The 17,725-nt window shown below is 41.3% G+C and overlaps 1 protein-coding gene across 1 annotated transcript; it reads right to left on the bottom strand.

Annotated features, from left to right (window-relative positions):
* Window positions 1–951: 951 nt before the first annotated feature.
* PRPS1 (phosphoribosyl pyrophosphate synthetase 1) lies at window positions 952–17,606 on the bottom strand. The gene is made up of 5 exons (XM_032757428.2): window positions 17,347–17,606; window positions 6,887–7,070; window positions 5,306–5,404; window positions 3,801–3,925; window positions 952–1,129 (listed from the first exon to the last, which is right to left on the bottom strand). Exons 1-5 carry the CDS (start codon window positions 17,466–17,468, stop codon window positions 952–954), a joined length of 708 nt encoding a protein of 235 aa, XP_032613319.1. The 5' UTR covers window positions 17,469–17,606.
* Window positions 17,607–17,725: the final 119 nt, after the last annotated feature.

Below are 17,725 nucleotides of genomic sequence, written 5' to 3'. Positions count from 1 at the left end.
CAACATAGTGGGACTCCGTCTCTAAAAAAAAAAAAAATAATAATAATAAATAATTACCCAGGTGTGGTGGCACTTGCCTGTAGTCCCAGCTACTCGGGCGTCTGAGACAGGAGGATTTCTTGAGCCCAAGATTTCAAGACTGCAGTGAGCCGTAATTGTACTACTGCACTCCAGCCTGGGTAACAGAGTGAGACCATGTCTCAAAATAAAAATAGAAGTAAAAATACCATTCTAAGAAACAATGCTGCTCATAGTGGCTTGGATTGTTAGTAATGAGGGGCCACTTAAAATCTTAAAGAGTGATGGGATCGAGCTTCAGTTGCAGGAAGATTAGCAAGCATGGAGAGATGGAGTGGGGAGGTGAGAGAACGGTGACTGGCAGTGGAGAACAGAGTGGGGAGGCAATTTAGAACACTGCAGGCAAGAGATGACAAGTAATATAAACATTAACCTATCACGGGATTAGAGTGAAAAAAAGAAGTAATAATGAACAAAAGTAGCAGCCAGTAAAACAGACAGTCGAGAAGTAAGATCAAGGGTTCCAGCTTAGGTAAAATAAAAATATGAGCATACACGCCTGTCTGCTCAGGATTTTTATTTTAACTCGTTAAAACAAAAAAACAATCGCATGTAGCATACTCAGGGTGATCAAAAAACTTCGGTAATCAGGCGATGGTTGTCTAACTGTGAATATAGTTAATGTCATTGAATTGTACACTTAAAATAGTTAAAATGGCAAATTGTGTTATATGTAGCTTAGTACAATATAAATTTAAAAAAATAAGAGTACTCAACAATTTCTATGTATTATAATTTAAGCCTTGGGTGATAAAAATCTCACAAAGTTACCTATCCCCTCAATTTGGTTCCAAAAGGAATCAGCAGGCTGAAGACATTCAGACAGCAATTGCTAGCTTTTTCCTTCTAACTACCAGCCCCATCAATCCACACTTACTTGTCAGCTGCATGGCAGATTGTGCCACAAGTGTCAGCCATGTCATCCACAAGGATGGCCACCCGATCCTTCACATCTCCCACAAGCACCATGCGGTCCACTTCATTGGCCTTCTTCCGTTCTTTGTGAATCAAGGCAAAGTCCACATTCAGCCTGTCTGCAATGGAGGTCACTCTGCAAAACAGAGGGTGTTCATATGTATGTGTGGCTTCTAAGACAAAAGAAATGGACTAAAGAGGCCAGGGGCGGTGGCTCACACCTGTAATCCCAGCACTTTGGGAGGCCGAGGTGAGCGGATCACAAGGTCAGGAGATAGAGACCATCCTGGCTAACACAGTGAAACCCTATCTCTACTAAAAATACAAAAAATTAGCTGGGCATGGTGGCGGGTGCCTGTAGTCCCAGCTACTCGGGAGGCTGAGGCAGGAGAATGGCGTGAACCCGGGAGCTGGAGCTTGCAGTGAGCTGAGATCGCGCCACTGCACTCCAGCCTGGGTGACAGAGCGAGACTCTGTCTCAAAACAGAAAAAAAGAAATGGACTAAAGAATGGGCTTGTTTTGGGGAGAATACTCCTTGAAACCAATAGTTCCCAGGGCTGGAAGAAAGAAAGCAACTATCATTGACTGACTTCTCAAAGGCAAATATCACAAACTGGGTTTTATAAACCAATGCCTCCATATCTCAACAGAAGCTTATGAATGTACTGATCAAACTTAGATGAGTATTCATTCTGGGTAGAGGACAGACACCCTCACCAGTCCTGGGAAGCAGTATAACGCTGACACGCACATTTATTTAATGGATTGGCAGCAGAAGGAATGAGGAAAGAATTAACTAATGCCAGGAGTACACAGACTGTCCCAGTTCCCATCATGGAAGACCCGTGACTGGGGATGTGGTGAGAAGATAACCTGACTGGCAGGAGAGGAGCAGCATCCAGCCTGTTCCAATGCCTGTGCCCTCATCACTTCCCTCAGTGCTGTTGGCAAAACATCCATCAACTGTCACTGTCAACTGTACCTGGACACCAAGCTTGGGAGTTTCTTTCACAATTGCTAGACAGAAAGTTATACCAATTACCCAGACAAGCTGGGCATCTCACCATTCGGTCTAAAGTATCTTCTAATCAAAGAGAATTCTTATTTTTCTTATTACAAGAGAAAATAAACCAGACTAGGTGGGATAGAAGACAAATTTGTCTTTTGACAAAGTACCACATAATTCAAACAAAAATCTATTCAGTGTAAATGACAGTGAGCTGCCCCAGTGGCATGTCTGTCCGTGCTCCACTGTGCCATCTCCATCATGTGTGAAGCAGCCCGTGCTTGGGGATTTGTCCTGTTTGTTAATGTAGAACTGAACAAACTATAGCATTTTGTCCTGTTTCTCTTGTGACTATGGTCACATGAGTTTTTGCTGGATAAGTGAGAACCTGTGACCACATAATAAGGTTTGAACCATAATCTAGGTAACATTTGTACCTTGATCTAAACCAACCATACCCTGTACTCTCCATTACTGCTGCATAAGCACATAACATCAATGGTAACCAATTTGCTTGGAATGATTACTTATCCAAGGCAAATGCATGATCAATTAGTTCAAGTATCCCAAACCAACCATACTCAAAGGCCAACAAATTCAGTGACCAACAAAGCATAAAAAGGGCTAGAAAAAGTAACTCTCTACACCTTTTGAGGAGAGAACTACTGTACAAATGAATATCACACAGGGATCTCTACCTACTCCCCAAACCCTGCCAAGGCAGAAGTGATAGACACTCAACTGGAAAATACTCCATCACTATAAGACAATGATAATGAAAAAAAAAATCAGGTAGCAATAAGTTGTCTACTAAAGGCAGTTTTCCTATACCCACCTTTGGAAAGAAAATCCTGCCTATTTCAAATGTGACTATTTTCTAAGTCCCATAGAAAGATACGAAAATAATGACCAACAAATTAAATATGACAACTACTAGTTGGGGGGATGTTTCTTAGGCTGTCTCTAGCATTACAGATGGTAACTAGCAATTACATGGGACTCACCAACCCATATATCTGGCTGGATAACAGAACTCAAGTTCTCAGCTTATCAGTTCTGTTGAAGTTACTGAAATAAAAGAGGTTGTTGAGAAACAGTCATTGAAGATCTGAATGGCTTTTAGAAAGTTCTGAATTAGCTCTTCCTAATCATCTGTGTTTTGTAGCTCTTCATTCTATTTCCACAATAAGAAGAACATGTGTCACACTTTTGAATGCATTACTAACGAGTAATCCACTAAGGAAATCAAGAGCTCTTACTCTGCACCATGTGAGCTGCAAAGCACTGCTAACTGGCAATCCCTGGCAATCAGTTTGTTTAAAATGTTAAGATCTTGGCTTTAAATAAAAATGTCACACTTTACTTTCCTTCCTGCTTAATATTTTAATCCCAAGGATCAAAATGATCTAACCAACAGCACTGTAAGAGGAGTGTAAAAGCGAATTTGTCCACCAATATGTGGTTCAATAGCAGCTGCTATTCATTAGAAAACCACATTTTCTACCCTTCCCAAAAGGTTTATAGCTGTATTGCTAGCTCTGTAGCGCCTAGTTACTCGAAAGTTATAGTCAAATCCATAATATGATGATTTAGGACCCCTTTTCTGTCTTGTCTTCCAAGTAGTAACTGAAGACAGTAAAAGAGGAGAGGGTAAAACTATATTCAACCCATGTGCTAGCTACTTACATCCATTCAAAAATACTTAAAAACTGCCACTTGGATAGAAAAACTTCACTTTGTGACACAACCATCTGAAAGATTTTCCCAGTACATTGGGAACAATACTAATTTCAACCATACCTCTTAGCTCCACCAGCATCAGGTGAGACAATAGTGCAGTTCCTCCACTCAGAGATATTCTCCCTTATCCACTTTAGGACAGCCGGCTCTGCATACAAATTGTCTACTGGGATATCAAAAAAGCCCTGTAGAAAGAAGCTGGATCAGTTTTGCTTCACTTTTCTTCTCTTCCATTTATAAGTGCCAAACACAAAGTAGTAACTTGCTCAGAGAATGTCTTACTGCAACATTCAAACTGATGGGAAGGCAGGCCCAGTGTGGTAGATTATAAAAGCCTCCTTGAATCTGGGCTATGTGAGAGAGCCCAGCCAAGATCAGCAAAGCCAGCCCTCAGTCAACCCACAACTGAACATAGGAACGTAAGTGAGCCCTTGTAAAGAACGGCTAAGTTCAGACAAAACCATTAAGAACTGCCCAGTCAACATGCAGACTCAGTGAGTTAGTAAATACTGCTTTATGCCACTAAATGTTGGACTGATTTGTTAAGGAGTAAAAGCTAATGGATAAACCAGTTAGAGGTGCTATGGTATATAAACTTAATGGAAGCTACTTATGATAAATAGTCACAATGAATAATTAGAAATCAGGAGATCTGTGTTCTAATTCTAGTTGATACAAATTAGTTATATTTCTCAATTAAGTCATTCCTTTCCATAAAAGGAGTACAGTCCCTGTCCAATGTACTTCACTGAATTCCCACAAGCTTGAAATGATAATGATTTGAAAAATCTCCTTGAAAAAATATAAAATAAAGGTGGTATTCCACCCCCCTTACTTTGGGTTTATGCTGGAAAGTAGCTCCAATATCTGTGGCTCTAAATTTAAGACCATGAGGCCAGGCATGGTGGCTCATGCCTGTAATCGCAGCACTTTGGGAGGCTGCGGCGGGCAGATCACTTGAGGTCAGGAGTTCGAGACCAGCCTGGCCAACATGGTGAAACCCCATCTCTACTAAAAGTATAAAAAAGTTAGCTGGGCCTGGTGTTGGGTGTCTGTAATCCCAGCTACTTGGGAGGCTGAGGCAGGAGAACCGCTTGAACTGAGGCAGAGGTTGCAGTGAGCCAAGATCGTGCCACTGTACTCCATGAATATTCAAGGGGAATAAGAATGATAATAACAGCTCCTATCTATGAGTATCTGTCATGGGCCAGGCATTATAATATGAATTTAATGTTTTACACTCACAATAATGAAAAAGTATATGTTCAGAGAAATTAAGTAACCTTCCCAAGCTTACAAAGCTAGTAAATACCAGAGCCTTTATTCAAAGTAGTTCTGATCCCAAGGCCTATGCTCTTCCCATAAAACTAGACTGCCTCCCTATCTAACCACCTGAAATGACTAAGATCATGAAGTATGCTTAAGGTGAACACATTTAAAATGTTGTTGATATCTAGTTTATTTCAGATGTACTTGGGCATAATTTTTGGCTTCTCTGCGGTCTTCAGCATCATCAGTCCTTTCCTCCCACCTTTCAAACACCAGTATTTAACTTCCACTGATACCTGAATTTGAGAAGCATGTAGGTCCATGGTGATAATATGATCTGCGCCTGCTACAGATAGCATATTTGCAACAAGCTTGGCTGAGATTGGCGCCCGGCTCTAAATAGAGGGGGGGAAAGAAAAGAAAACCAAAAAGCCAATTTGAAAAACAATTCATTTACTCAAGAAACTATTTATTGTGTACCTACTATGTTAAAGGCACTATGGTACCCAGAAATTCACAGAAGGAGACATGGCCATTGACTTTAAGTGGATCATAATTCAGAACAAATATTAAGTGGAACATCCCTATTCCAAATCAGGATACACTTATCAATAAAGAAAATACCTTCCTAACTTTTGTTTTCTTAATGTACATATTTTCATCCTATTCAAGTGTTTCCAATGCTCAATTATTCAAACTAGGCAGACTTTAAAAAATAATTTTATTAAAATCTCTTTCAACACATACATATGTAAACCTTTAACACCTAACATGTCAAGGTTTGAAGATACATCACAGAATAGATATTAGTTTCCTTTGTAAATCACATCACTACTTACTCATCTGGAAGTCAACTTTCCAACAACTATGAACTCCTCAAATAAAACATACTTGCTGCACTGTAAAATAGCAAAGTCCATGCCTTTTTTTTTTTTTGTAGAGACAGAGTCTTGCTCTATCGCCCAAGCTGGAGTACAGTGGCATGATCTCAGCTCACTGCAACCTCCGCCTCCTGGGTTCAAGCAATTCTCCTGCCTCTGCCTCCCAAGTAGCTGGGACTACAGGCGTGCAGCGCCACGCCCGGCTAATTTCTTTTGTATTTTAGTAGAGACGGGGTTTCACAGTGTTGCCCAGGCTGGTCTCAAAACTCCTGAGCTCAGGCAATCCTCCCGCCTCGGCCTCCCAAAGTGCTAGGATTACAGGCGTGAGCCACCGCACCTGGCCCATGCCGTTTACTTTATACTCTGTTGGAATAAAAATATCTGACCTTCTTCGAGGCATTGTGTGTAAAATTGGGCATTAATTACAATAGACTTGCAAAGTTTTATGTATATGCCTTATCCTCTAATATACCACGATAAGGTGAGAGATATATATAGTTTATCTATCTATCTATCTATCTATCTATCTATCTATCTATCTATCTATCTATCTATCTATCTATCTATCTATCTATCTATCTATCTATCTATCTATCTATCATCTATCAGATCAAATATTCATATAACAGACTTCAAGTTTTATGAAGAGGTCACAACTAGGATCCCAGTCTTACACTCTGAGAGGATCTACCATAATTTTAAAAATATACTCCAGTACTCCAGAGGAGTTGGTGCTTAGTCTTACTGATACAATTAAAAATACCAGTGAGCTAACTGAAAGTTATATATGTATCATTGTAATAAAATACAGACTACAAATGTGTTGCTTTATACAAACCAATTATATTTCTATTGTTTTGAAGATAGGGTAATATCTAAGAAAAGGGGATTTTTTAAATTCCCCCTAAATATATATTTGATAATTTTGGAATTTATTTGTGATTTGGGGCAAGTGCTCCTGCTTCCTCTGCTCAAAAAATAAGATTCTGCTCCTACCTTATCTTTCTTATCCTGCCGGGCATAAGGGAAGCATGGGATGACTGCAGTAACCCGGCTGGCTGAAGCAATCTTGCAGGCATTAATCATGATCAAAAGCTCCATTAAATTGTCATTGATTTCGCCACAACCACTCTGAACGATGTAGACATCCTCTCCACGTACACTTTCACCAATTTCCACACTACAATGAGGAAAGAAAGACAACATGAAATAGATGTTAAACCACTGTACTGTCAGCCCTCCATATCCATAGGTTCCACATCTATGGATTCAACCAAGTGTGGATTGAAAATATTTAGAGAAAAAATTGCACCTGTATTGAACATGTACAGATTTTTTTCTTTGTCATTATTTTCTAAATACAGTATAACAACTATTTACATAGTATTTATATTGTATTAAGTATTATAAGTAATCTAGAGATGATTTAAAGTATATGGCAGGGCTGGGCGCAGTGGCTCACGCCTATAATCCCAGCACTTTGGCAGGCCAAGGTGGGTGGATCACTTGAAGTCAGGAGTTCGAGACCAGCCTGGCCAACATGGCGAAACCATGTATCTCTACTAAAAATACAAAAATTAGAAGGGCATGGTGGCAGGCGCCTGTAGTCCCAGCTACTCGGGAGGCTGAGGCACGAGAATTGCTGGAACTCAGGAGGCGGAGGTTGCAGTGAGCTGAGATCACACCACTGCACTCCAGCCTGGGTGACAGAGTGAGACTCTGTGTCAAAAATAAAATAAAATAAAATAAAATAAAATAAAATAAAATAAAATAAAATAAAATAAAATAAAATAAAATAAAATATATGGGAGGGCCTGGCATGGTGGCTCAGCACTTTGGGGAGGGGGGGCAGGGTAGAAGGAGGATCATTTGAGCCCAGGAGTTCGAAACCAGCCTGGGTAATACAGTGAGACCCCATCTCTACAAAAAATAAATAAATAAAAATAAAGTATAAGGGAGCATGTGCATAGATTATTTCATATGGCCGGACGTGATGGCTCATGCCTATAATCCCAGCACTTTGGGAGGCTGAGGTGGGCGGATCACCTGAGGTCAGGAGTTTAAGACCAGCCTGGTCAACATGGTAAAACCCCGTTTCTACTGAAAATAAAAAAATTAGGGTGTGGTGGCTCATGCCTGTAATCCCAGCACTTCAGGAGGCCGAGATGGGTGGATCACCTGAGGTCAGGAGTTTAAGACCAGCCTGGCCAACATAGTGAAACCCCATCTCTACTAAAAGTATAAAAATTAGCCGTGCATGGTGGCACATGCCTGTAGTCCCAGCTACTCAGGAGGTTGAGGCAGGAGAATCACTTGAACCCAGGAGGCAGAGGTTGCAGTGAGCCGAGATCACGCCACTGCACTCCAGCCTGGGCAAGAGAGTGAGACTCCATCTCAAAAAAAAAAAAATTAGCTGGGCGTGGTGGCAGGTGCCTGTAGTCCCAGCTACTCAGGAGGCTGAGGCAGGAAAATTGCTTGAACCCGGGAGGCAGAGATTACAGTGAGCAGAGATCGTGCCTCTGCACTCTAGCCTGGGTGACAGAGCAAGACTCCATATCAAATATATATATATATATTTATATATTTATATTACACTATTTCATATCTGCAGATTTGGTCTTGGGACAAATCCCCTGTGGATATTGAGGGATGCCTTTACTATGCTTCTATAGACAATAAGGTCTAAGAAGAACAGCTTCCCTACTAGTATGCTGTGAATGGTTACAGCTACATGTGGATATTGATCACCCAGGCTTCAGGAGATCCTCTGAAGGAGCCTCTATACCAGAAGCAGTTCACTGCCTCAGTTTACTCCAGTGCACTATACAAATATTACCATTTTCTATGGTAATATTTTCTAATATTACCATGTGACAGACATGAAAAAGATGCATGAAATGGTTGGCACATGTTAGTCTAAAGTACTTACAAATAACCGGACCATAATTTTAGCAGGTGGCCTGTATCTCATTTCATATAGGTACATGTGATGTACATAAAATTTGATGCATTACCTATTACAGTTACAGAGTCCATAAATAGCAAAAGAAGTAGAAATATCATAAGGAGTGAATCACTACTGTTCTATAGTGACACTTTAACAGAAGACAGTACCACCTCTACCATATTGGCAATTTACCCAGTAAATATTAAATGTTCATATGCTCATCACTGTACTAGGTGCTAGGGAAACAATGGTGAATAAAATGTGGTCCTTGCCCTCATTCTGTTAACTGTACTCTGGTCCAATTACTAAGTAACTCCATAGGAATTTACTCTAAGTATGAAGTAGGGCTATATTTTACCACAAAAGTTTCAATGCCCATACTTGGGTCTCTACCAAGTAAAACCTATCATCTAGAAAAAAAAAATCACCTCTTCCTGTTCACCAGGTTTAAAAAAAAAAGAAAATGATTTAAAAATTTTTAAAAATCACCTTAGTGATACCTCAAACAACACTATATTCCCAATTAATCCTCTAGGTGAAGTAGAGGCATATGTGTGTATATACACAAGTAGATCAGAATGGCTGACAATACCTATTGAACAAGAGAAAACTTCAGTTCAAATCAAAAGGCAATAGAGTCATTAAATAAAAGATCCATACTTCTGTCTCACTCTAAGCACTATCTTCTGTGTGGCTTCAGGAACTACCTACTGTCCTATTTCTGTCAAGATCACTTTTACCCACCCTTCTCTCCCCAAACAAAACTTCAAGGAGAACTCCAAAAGGGACTTATATGAAAACTGGCAGAGGCAATTCTATTGCCAGAAGAAGCTGACATAGGAGATAATTACTTATTTATTCCTTTCTAACCCAAGATGAAAGGGAGCTGGGAGTGGTGGCACATGCCTGTAATCCCAGCTATTCAGGAGGCTGAAGCAGGAGGTCTGCTTGAGCCCAGGAGTTCAAGTCTAGCCTGGACAACACAGGAAGACCCTCATCTCAAAAGCAAGAAAAGACAAATGGGGTTAGTTTATATTGTAAAGCAAGAAAAATAAAAGCAAGTGAAAAAAAAATCAAACTAGAAACCAATTAAAATCAGGGAAGCTGAGATTCCTGGCAGCCAGAACAAAAAAGAAAATGCACTAGTTTAGGATAAACCTTTTTTAAGACTGGACGCAGTAGCTCATGCCTGTAATCCCAGCACTTTGGGAGGCCAAGGCAGGCAGACTGCCTGAGCTCCCCATTTCGAGACCAACCTTGGCAACATGGCGAAACCCCGTCTCTACCAAAAAACACAAAAATTAGGCATGGGGACATGCATCTGTAGTCCCAGCTACTCGGGGAGCTGAGGCAGGAGAATCGCTTGAACCTGGGAAGCGGAGGTTGCAGTATGCGGAGATGAAGCCGCTGCACTCCAGCCTGGGTGACAGAGCAGGACTCCGTCTCAAAACAAAACAGGCAGTGGTCATTTCAAGGGACTTTTGGGACGTTTTCAGTTTTTTTTTTTTTTTTTTTTTTTGAGACAGAGTCTTGCTCTGTCGCCAGGCTGGAGTGCAGTGGGACGATCTTGGCTCACTGCGACCTCCACCTCCCGGGTTCAAGTGATTCTCCTGCCCCAGCCTCCCGAGTAGCTGGGACTACAGGCACATGCCACCATGCCCAGCTAATTTTTTGTATTTTTAGTAGAGACAGGGTTTCACCATGTTGGCCAGGATGGTCTCGATCTCTTGACCTCGTGATCTGCCTGCCTTGACCTCCCAAAGTGCTGGGATTACAGGTGTGAGCCACCATGCCCGGCCCAGATCTTTCTTTACTACTAGCTCTACCCTTTGAGAGATTTCAAGCTAAAAGAGTCACTTTTAGGTTTTATGTTAAACAACTCTGTGGTTGGGAGGCAGAGGCAGGAGGATCGCTTGAGCCCAAGAGTTTGAGACCAGCCTGGGTAACATAAAGAGACCTCTTCTCTACAAAACAATTTAAAAATTAGTCAGGCATGGTGGCAAGTGCCTGTGATCGCAGCTACTGGGGAGACTGAGGTGAGAGGATTGCTTCAGCCCAGGAGTTAGGAGCCATGTTCATGCCACTGCACTCCAGCCAGGGTGACAGAGTGAGACCCTGTCTCAAAAAAAAAAAAAAAAAAAACTCAGTAAATTTTAATCCTGCTCACACTCATCCTCCATATATCAGCTCCTTGACCAAAATATCCATTTCCCTGGAGGAGAATGAAAGTCAGGCAGGCATATTGATTTCCAATCATGTATCAGAAGCCTATGGCTCTTGTTTCAGTCAAGAACACAGAATATCATCTGTGCTCCAGACATTCACTTGCCAGAGTCAGGATGTTTGCTTAAAAGTTGGAGAACAAATGAACAAATGTAGTTTGACAATTGATATCAGACAGTAAAAGGGACAAGCTATTCCGCTATGTTTTTAAAGCTTTATCATTATCAAGTAAGACCAGAAAACAACATTCTTAGACCACAGCGGCTTATCTCCCTTTACAAATGCCTCAAGTATCAGTCAATATAAAAAATACCCACAAAATTGCTATATCGTGCATGATGTTATTTGATATCACTATTTAGAGGTCTCACCCATAAAATTCTTAGGATTTTTGCCTGGAAGTTTCTAAATAACTTTATGAAAATAAAAACACATAATCCATTGCATATGCCTTTATCCCTCTGGCTGTCAGGAAGCCAAGGGATACAGTTAAAAAAAAGTAACACTAGGCTGGGGCGGTGGCTCACGCCTGTAATCCCAGCACTTTAGGAGGCCGAGGTGGGCAGATCACCTGAGGTCAGGAGATCAAGACCATCCTGGTTAACATGGTGAAACCCCGTCTCTACTAAAAATACAAAAAAAAAAAAAAAATTAGCCATTAGCTGGGCGTGGTGGCGGGCGCCTGTAGTCCCAGCTACTCGGGAGGCTGAGGCAGGAGAATGGCGTGAACCCGAGAGGCAGAGCTTGCAGTGAGCCGAGATTGCGCCACTGCACTCCAGCCTGGGAGACAGAGCAAGACTCCGTCTCAAAAAATAAATAAATAAAATAAAAAGTAACACTAAACTTTAGAAATTGTTTTATGCCAAATAGTTGCCACAATTACTGTAGTCCACAGTTCTATAAGGCTTCTGATACCTACCTTAACAAATGGTTTGTACTTGTGACTATCAAACATACTTCAAATCCTTTCTTGAAAGCAGGTGAGATATTATTTAAAAATTAAATTATCACTGCTAATTAAAACATCAAAGGGCATCTGATAAATATATAGCTTTAGTAGAGGTGATTATTTTATTTTTTTAATTTAATTTTTTTTTTTGAGACGGAATCTCACTCTGTCACCCAGGCCGGAGTGCAATGGTGTGATCTCTGCTCACTGCAACCTCTGCCTCCCAGGTTCAAGCGGTTCTCCTGCCTCAGCCACCCAAGTAGCTGGGACTACAGGTGTGTGCCACCACGCCCAGCTAATTTTTGTATTTTTAGTAGAGACGGGGTTTTGCCACATTGGCCAGGCTGGTCTCGAACTCCTGACCTCAGATGATCCACCTGCCTCGGCCTCCCAAAGTGCTGGAATTACAGGCATGAGCCACCACACCCAGCCGAGGTGATTATTTTAAAAATATACATATTCTAACATCACATAAGGCTTGAATAATAATTTTTTATAAATCACTTATCAAACAAAAAATAAAAATAAATAAAAATCACTTATCAGCATACCACCCAGTACAGTCGCGAGTACCATTTTTGTTATTATATCACTTAATAATCAACCAACAGCTCAGCTATTTCTCAAAGCCAAACTTTCTCTTTTTTTTGAGACGGAGTCTCGCTCTGTCGCCCAGGCTGGAGTGCAGTGGCTTGATCTTGGCTCACTGCAAGCTCCGCCTCCCGGGTTCACACCATTCTCCTGTCTCAGCCTCCCGAGTAGCTGGGACTACAGGTGCCTGCCACCATGCCCAGCTAATTTTTTGTATTTTTAGTACAGACGGGGTTTCACCGTGTTAGCCAGGATGGTCTCCATCTCCTGACCTGGTGATCCACCAGCCTCGGTCTCCCAAAGTGCTGGGATTACAGGTGTGAGCCACCATGCCCGGCTCAAACTTTTTAAAATTAAAAGCTACTTTCAGCATAGAAGGGTGTTTGTTATAAGGCATGTATCTAATAACTTGAAAAGGTTATTTAACTGTTTAAAAAATGTGGGGCTTTTGAAAAGATCTTACAAAAATGAAATAAAAGCAGAGAAACTTAGAAAGAAAATACATAAATAAAACAAGGTGGTGCAAGTAAACTAGGTGATACTGCCTTGTTTTAACGTGTATAATTCTAATTTCACTTATTAAGACCAATCTTTCCCTATAGTAGTACTATAACATACAGACTTTGACAAAGTCTAAAAAAGTCCGTGAATTGCACTCCCATTATACAGCTTGGTTCAACAAGTCCTCTAAAAATCTTAACCTTATTCTTATGGTTTCTTCTAAGTTATGGCAGTGATTGAGAAGAACACTTGTGCCTAAAACCTGTTTGCTCCTAACATAATCTATTAAGTGGAAAAACCTAGTTCAGCAATTTAGAGAGTAATACTCCTTGTTCTCTCCCTCTAGTTAATGGAGTGTTCTCCAAATGGCTTTGGGCCAATCATTCTCTCAGCTGTTTTGGTGAGGCCAGAAGACTGGCTATGTCTATCCAATGAGTGAGAAAACTAGCTTCTCTTTTCCCTTTCCTTTAAGGTCAGGCATAAGTGTATCCAATTGAAATGGAATGCAGGAAACACCAAAAGTGAATCTAAAAGGTGGAGAGTATTCTTAAAATCTGAAGAATTTAGATTATGGAGATATTGGCATGTGCAAAATACATGAGATTAACTAACCACAACCAGAAGAGACAGTTCTCAGGAAAACCCTAGGCAACCAAAGTTCAAGTCTTCCTCCTCTCAGCTCGTACAGAATAACCAAATAAACCAAAGTTATTTACAAATATTGAAGAGAATAGAGTCAAAATTTGAGAGTATCTAAAAGTTTTTAAAGCCAGGTGAGAGATCTTGTCAGCAAAAATTTAAAGGAACAATAATACCCAGAGCTGGGCAAGTTACTCTGCATCTTACTGTAGTTCCCTTCTCCGTAAAATAGGGATAGTAAGAGTTATTCCTCATAGCAGTTTTGAGGGGATTAAACACAATGTATACTAAATGCTTAGCATGGAAACTAGCACATCTTAGGCATTCACTATACATTAAATATTATGGCCGGGCACGGTAGCTCACATCTATAATCCCAGCACTTTGGGAGGCCAAGGTTGGGGTGATCACCTGAGGTCAGCAGTTTGAAACCAGCCTGGCCAACATGGTGAAACCCCATCTCTACTAAAAATACAAAATATTAGTCGGGCGTGGTGGCACATGCCTGTAATCCCAGCTACTCGGGAGGCTGAGGCAAGAGAACTGCTTGAACCTGGGTGGCGGAGATTGCAGTGAGCTGAGATCGAACCACTGCACTCCTGGGCAACAAGAGTGAAACTCCACCTCAAAAAATAAATACATAAATAAATATTATTAATATTGTATTATTGCTGATGAGACAGATTGGTTCAACTTTTCTGGGGAATAATTTGGCAATAGGTATCCAAAGCCTGAAAAATGGTATCTACCCTTTAACTTAATAATTACCTTTCTAGGGATTTATTCTAAGGAAATAATCAGAAATGGTCAAAGATTTATGTTCATGGATTTTCATATAAAAGCATTAGATCAAAAACTGGAAATGTCCAATAAGAATTTGGTTATATAAAATTATGGCATAACCATAAGGTAAGACTATATAGCTATTTAAAATCACATAAACTAGGCCACCTCAGTGGTGCATGCCTGTATTCTCAACTACTTGAGAGGCAGAGGCAGGCAGATCACTTGAGCCTGCGAGTTTGAGGATGCAGTGTGCTATGATTGTGCCTGTGAGTAGCTATTGGACTCCAGCCTGGGCAACATAGTGAGACCTCATCTCTAAAAAATAAATTGAAATATTTAATAGTAAAAAAAGAAAATCATATATACTAAATATTAAAGGGAGAAACTGTTCAAAATATATTGCTAAGTGAAGAGAGCTATAAATGTGTTAAACATTCTTGAAAAAGTATATCTTACACAAATATCTGGGAGGTCAGAAATGATAATGTGACATTTATGTCAGGTGGTGGAATTAAGAGGCATATCTTCTCCCTTCCGTGTTCTACATTTTCCACATTTTCTGCAATATTATCACCACCCTTTCTTGTCAACATTTACTGTTGTACTTATTATGTTTTGGACAAGATCCTAAGAACTTTATTTCTATCTCATTTAATCCTCCTAACAACTGTACGGGTAGGTACTACTTTACAGATTAGATTATTGGGGCAAAGAAAGGTTAAGGATTCAGATCCAAGTTCTCTGATTTCAGCACTTTAACACCCACCCCCTCCGCGCACGCGCGCGCGCGCGTGTGTGTGTGTGTGTGTGTGTGTGTGTGTGTGTGTGTGTGTTTCCTAAATAACTAGACAGCCAAGGATGATCCTTATGTTAGAACAGAAGCTACTCTGCTCAAGAGAGCATCAACCAACAGTCACCTGGGGGAGCAGTTATAGGGGGCAGTTACCATTTCTTCAGTGTAGGAAAAACAAAGATAGGGGGAACTCCACAAAAAAAAAAATATGTGATTATGTTCAATGAAGATTTCAGAATATCTAGGAAACAAGAAGCTAATGATTAAGCCAGAAACAAGAAAATCTAACCAGTCAGCAATTATCCATGTTGGACTTAATAGAAATCAATCAGTAGAAAACTAAGTTGTCCTCCCCCTCTCCTCTCCTAATATAGACTTAGGTTCTGGGGTACTGCATTATGCAGAGGGCAGAAGGATTAACACAAGGAGAAAATAAAGCTTTCATGCCTTCACATTTTTCCTAGACGCAAAGGAAAAGGATTAAATATCCACAGGGGCCAAAGAAAACCTCTAAATGAAAAAACATTCTTGTCCCCTAACTATATTGCCAATCACAAAGTCTAGTCCTGTTTGTATTCTTTATTAAGGCCCATGAACCATAATGGTTTGGAAAAATCTAAAGACAGCAGTTTGCAAGCCTCTTTTAACTAAGGTATTGCCTGGTTACAGATGGCAATGTTTACACTACCATTTGCATCACAATCAGTAGCACAATAATTCGGTTAGAAGCTGTTCATTATCGATGACATTACTTTATCAGCTGGGTCTAAAAGAGATAAGGCGAGTTAAACTTGGAAATCAGTCCAAAGAAAGCAAAAAAGTAAGCAAAAACATTCAGGAAAAAATATTCGAAATATTCTTATCTGATTATTAGGTGAAAACTTTCCCCTTAACAGATCTGTAAGATTGTGGGCAGGGCTCTGATTTAATCGACAGGCTAACAATAAAATACAAATTACACCTATCAGAAACTAAAGATCCCACACTTAGGTGGAAGGGGCACTGAAATAATCAGGTAACCAAGTCATCTCTAAAACAGTCCCATGGTGCCGGTAGAGGGTGTAAGTCGGAGTCGAGGAAGCAAGTTTTACGGCAAGGCAATGGAAAAAATGCAAGTTGCAATGCACTGTCCAATCCTGGTCTTCCACTACATTACCTGTCTTCAATTATCTTTAACATTCAGGTATAAAATTGTTTCCTAAATTCCCTACACAGAGCTTAAAGAAGGAGCCAAGTCCAGGATGGACTCGGTTACTGAAAAATACGCTTTTGTATTATCTGTACCACTAGCTGCACTGGGGAAGGTCAAACATTCCAGAATCGAGATTTCCAAGATTTTTTGGATGGCTCAAGCTGAGATGCTGGCTATCAAGGATGCAGAGTCAACGCATCACTTTAACAAATCAACTAGATTTATGGCTCCAATTACTCAGGTAGATGATTCATAAGATGAGAAAAGCCAACGCTTGCTGATCTAAGGGAAGTCGTAATAATTTTGGCGCCTGCAGTACACAATGTCGGTTTCCCTCAACACCAAGCCGAATGGACCAACACCATTTCGAATTAAAAAGCTGCTTATTGGACTCTAGGAAAAGAAAGACCAGGAGAGCTCAGTACGCAGGTAGGCTCTCTAAATACAAGCTAGTCTAAGAGCTGAAGCAACACAGTCCAGCCTGGGTGGCTCAACAGCAAAGCCAAGCCACGTGTCCCTACCGCCCTGGCTAAGCGTCGGTCCCCTCTCGTCGCTCTATGCAGCCACTATCTATTGGGTCCCCCAGCCCTTGCCCTCAAATGCAGAAGCATTGCCTCACACTCCATCTTTTGACTCCACCCCACCGCACGGTAAGAATGAACGTGACCCTCCCGCGAGAGGTAAAATAACGGAAACAGCCCGTGGGGTAGGCTAGTCACAGAGCTGCACCCTCTCCCCCCATCCCCCAGTCTGAGCTCAAGCGGCGACCCCATCCCTCCTATCCTCCGCTGCCTGGGCAGGTGAGGTCTAGTCGGGGTCCCAACTTGGTCCTTACCAGGTCTCCTGGTTGCTGAATTTCTTAGTCACCACCTTGCCTAGCTCCAGGCCCAGGCGGTCAGCAATTTTCTGAGATAAGTCCTGGTGGGAGCTGCCGCTGAAGATTTTGATATTCGGCATCCTGGCCAACTACCCTAAGCACTCCGCTAAGCGATCACGGCTGCTGCAGAGACCGGAACCTAAGTCGGCCAGAGACTCAATACTAAGCGCTTTGCGTTGCTACTCCGCCATCTTACATTCCCGCCCGGCGCGCGGCTCTAAATTACCCAGACCGGCGGAGGTGGGGTCAGCGGCGAAGTCCACACCCCGCTGGCAACGATTAGCTAAGAGGGAGCGAAGGGCGGGGTTTGGTCCTCGCTGTAGCTCTGCCTCCTTCC

This window comes from Hylobates moloch, unplaced genomic scaffold, assembly GCF_009828535.3.
Source record: "Hylobates moloch isolate HMO894 unplaced genomic scaffold, HMol_V3 SCAFFOLD_7, whole genome shotgun sequence".
In the NCBI taxonomy this organism is placed as follows: Eukaryota; Metazoa; Chordata; class Mammalia; order Primates; family Hylobatidae; genus Hylobates; species Hylobates moloch.
This window is presented reverse-complemented; position numbering and strand designations above follow the sequence as displayed.

Coding starts and splice junctions, on each gene's coding strand:
- PRPS1 (XM_032757428.2), bottom strand. CDS start 17,468: ATGCCGAATATCAAAATCTTCAGCGGCAGCTCCCACCAGGACTTATCT. Junction 7,071..17,346: donor TTCAGCAACCAGGAGACCTG/GTAAGGACCAAG, acceptor TCCTCATTGTAG/TGTGGAAATTGGTGAAAGTG. Junction 3,926..5,305: donor TACATGCTTCTCAAATTCAG/GTATCAGTGGAA, acceptor TTCTTTCTACAG/GGCTTTTTTGATATCCCAGT.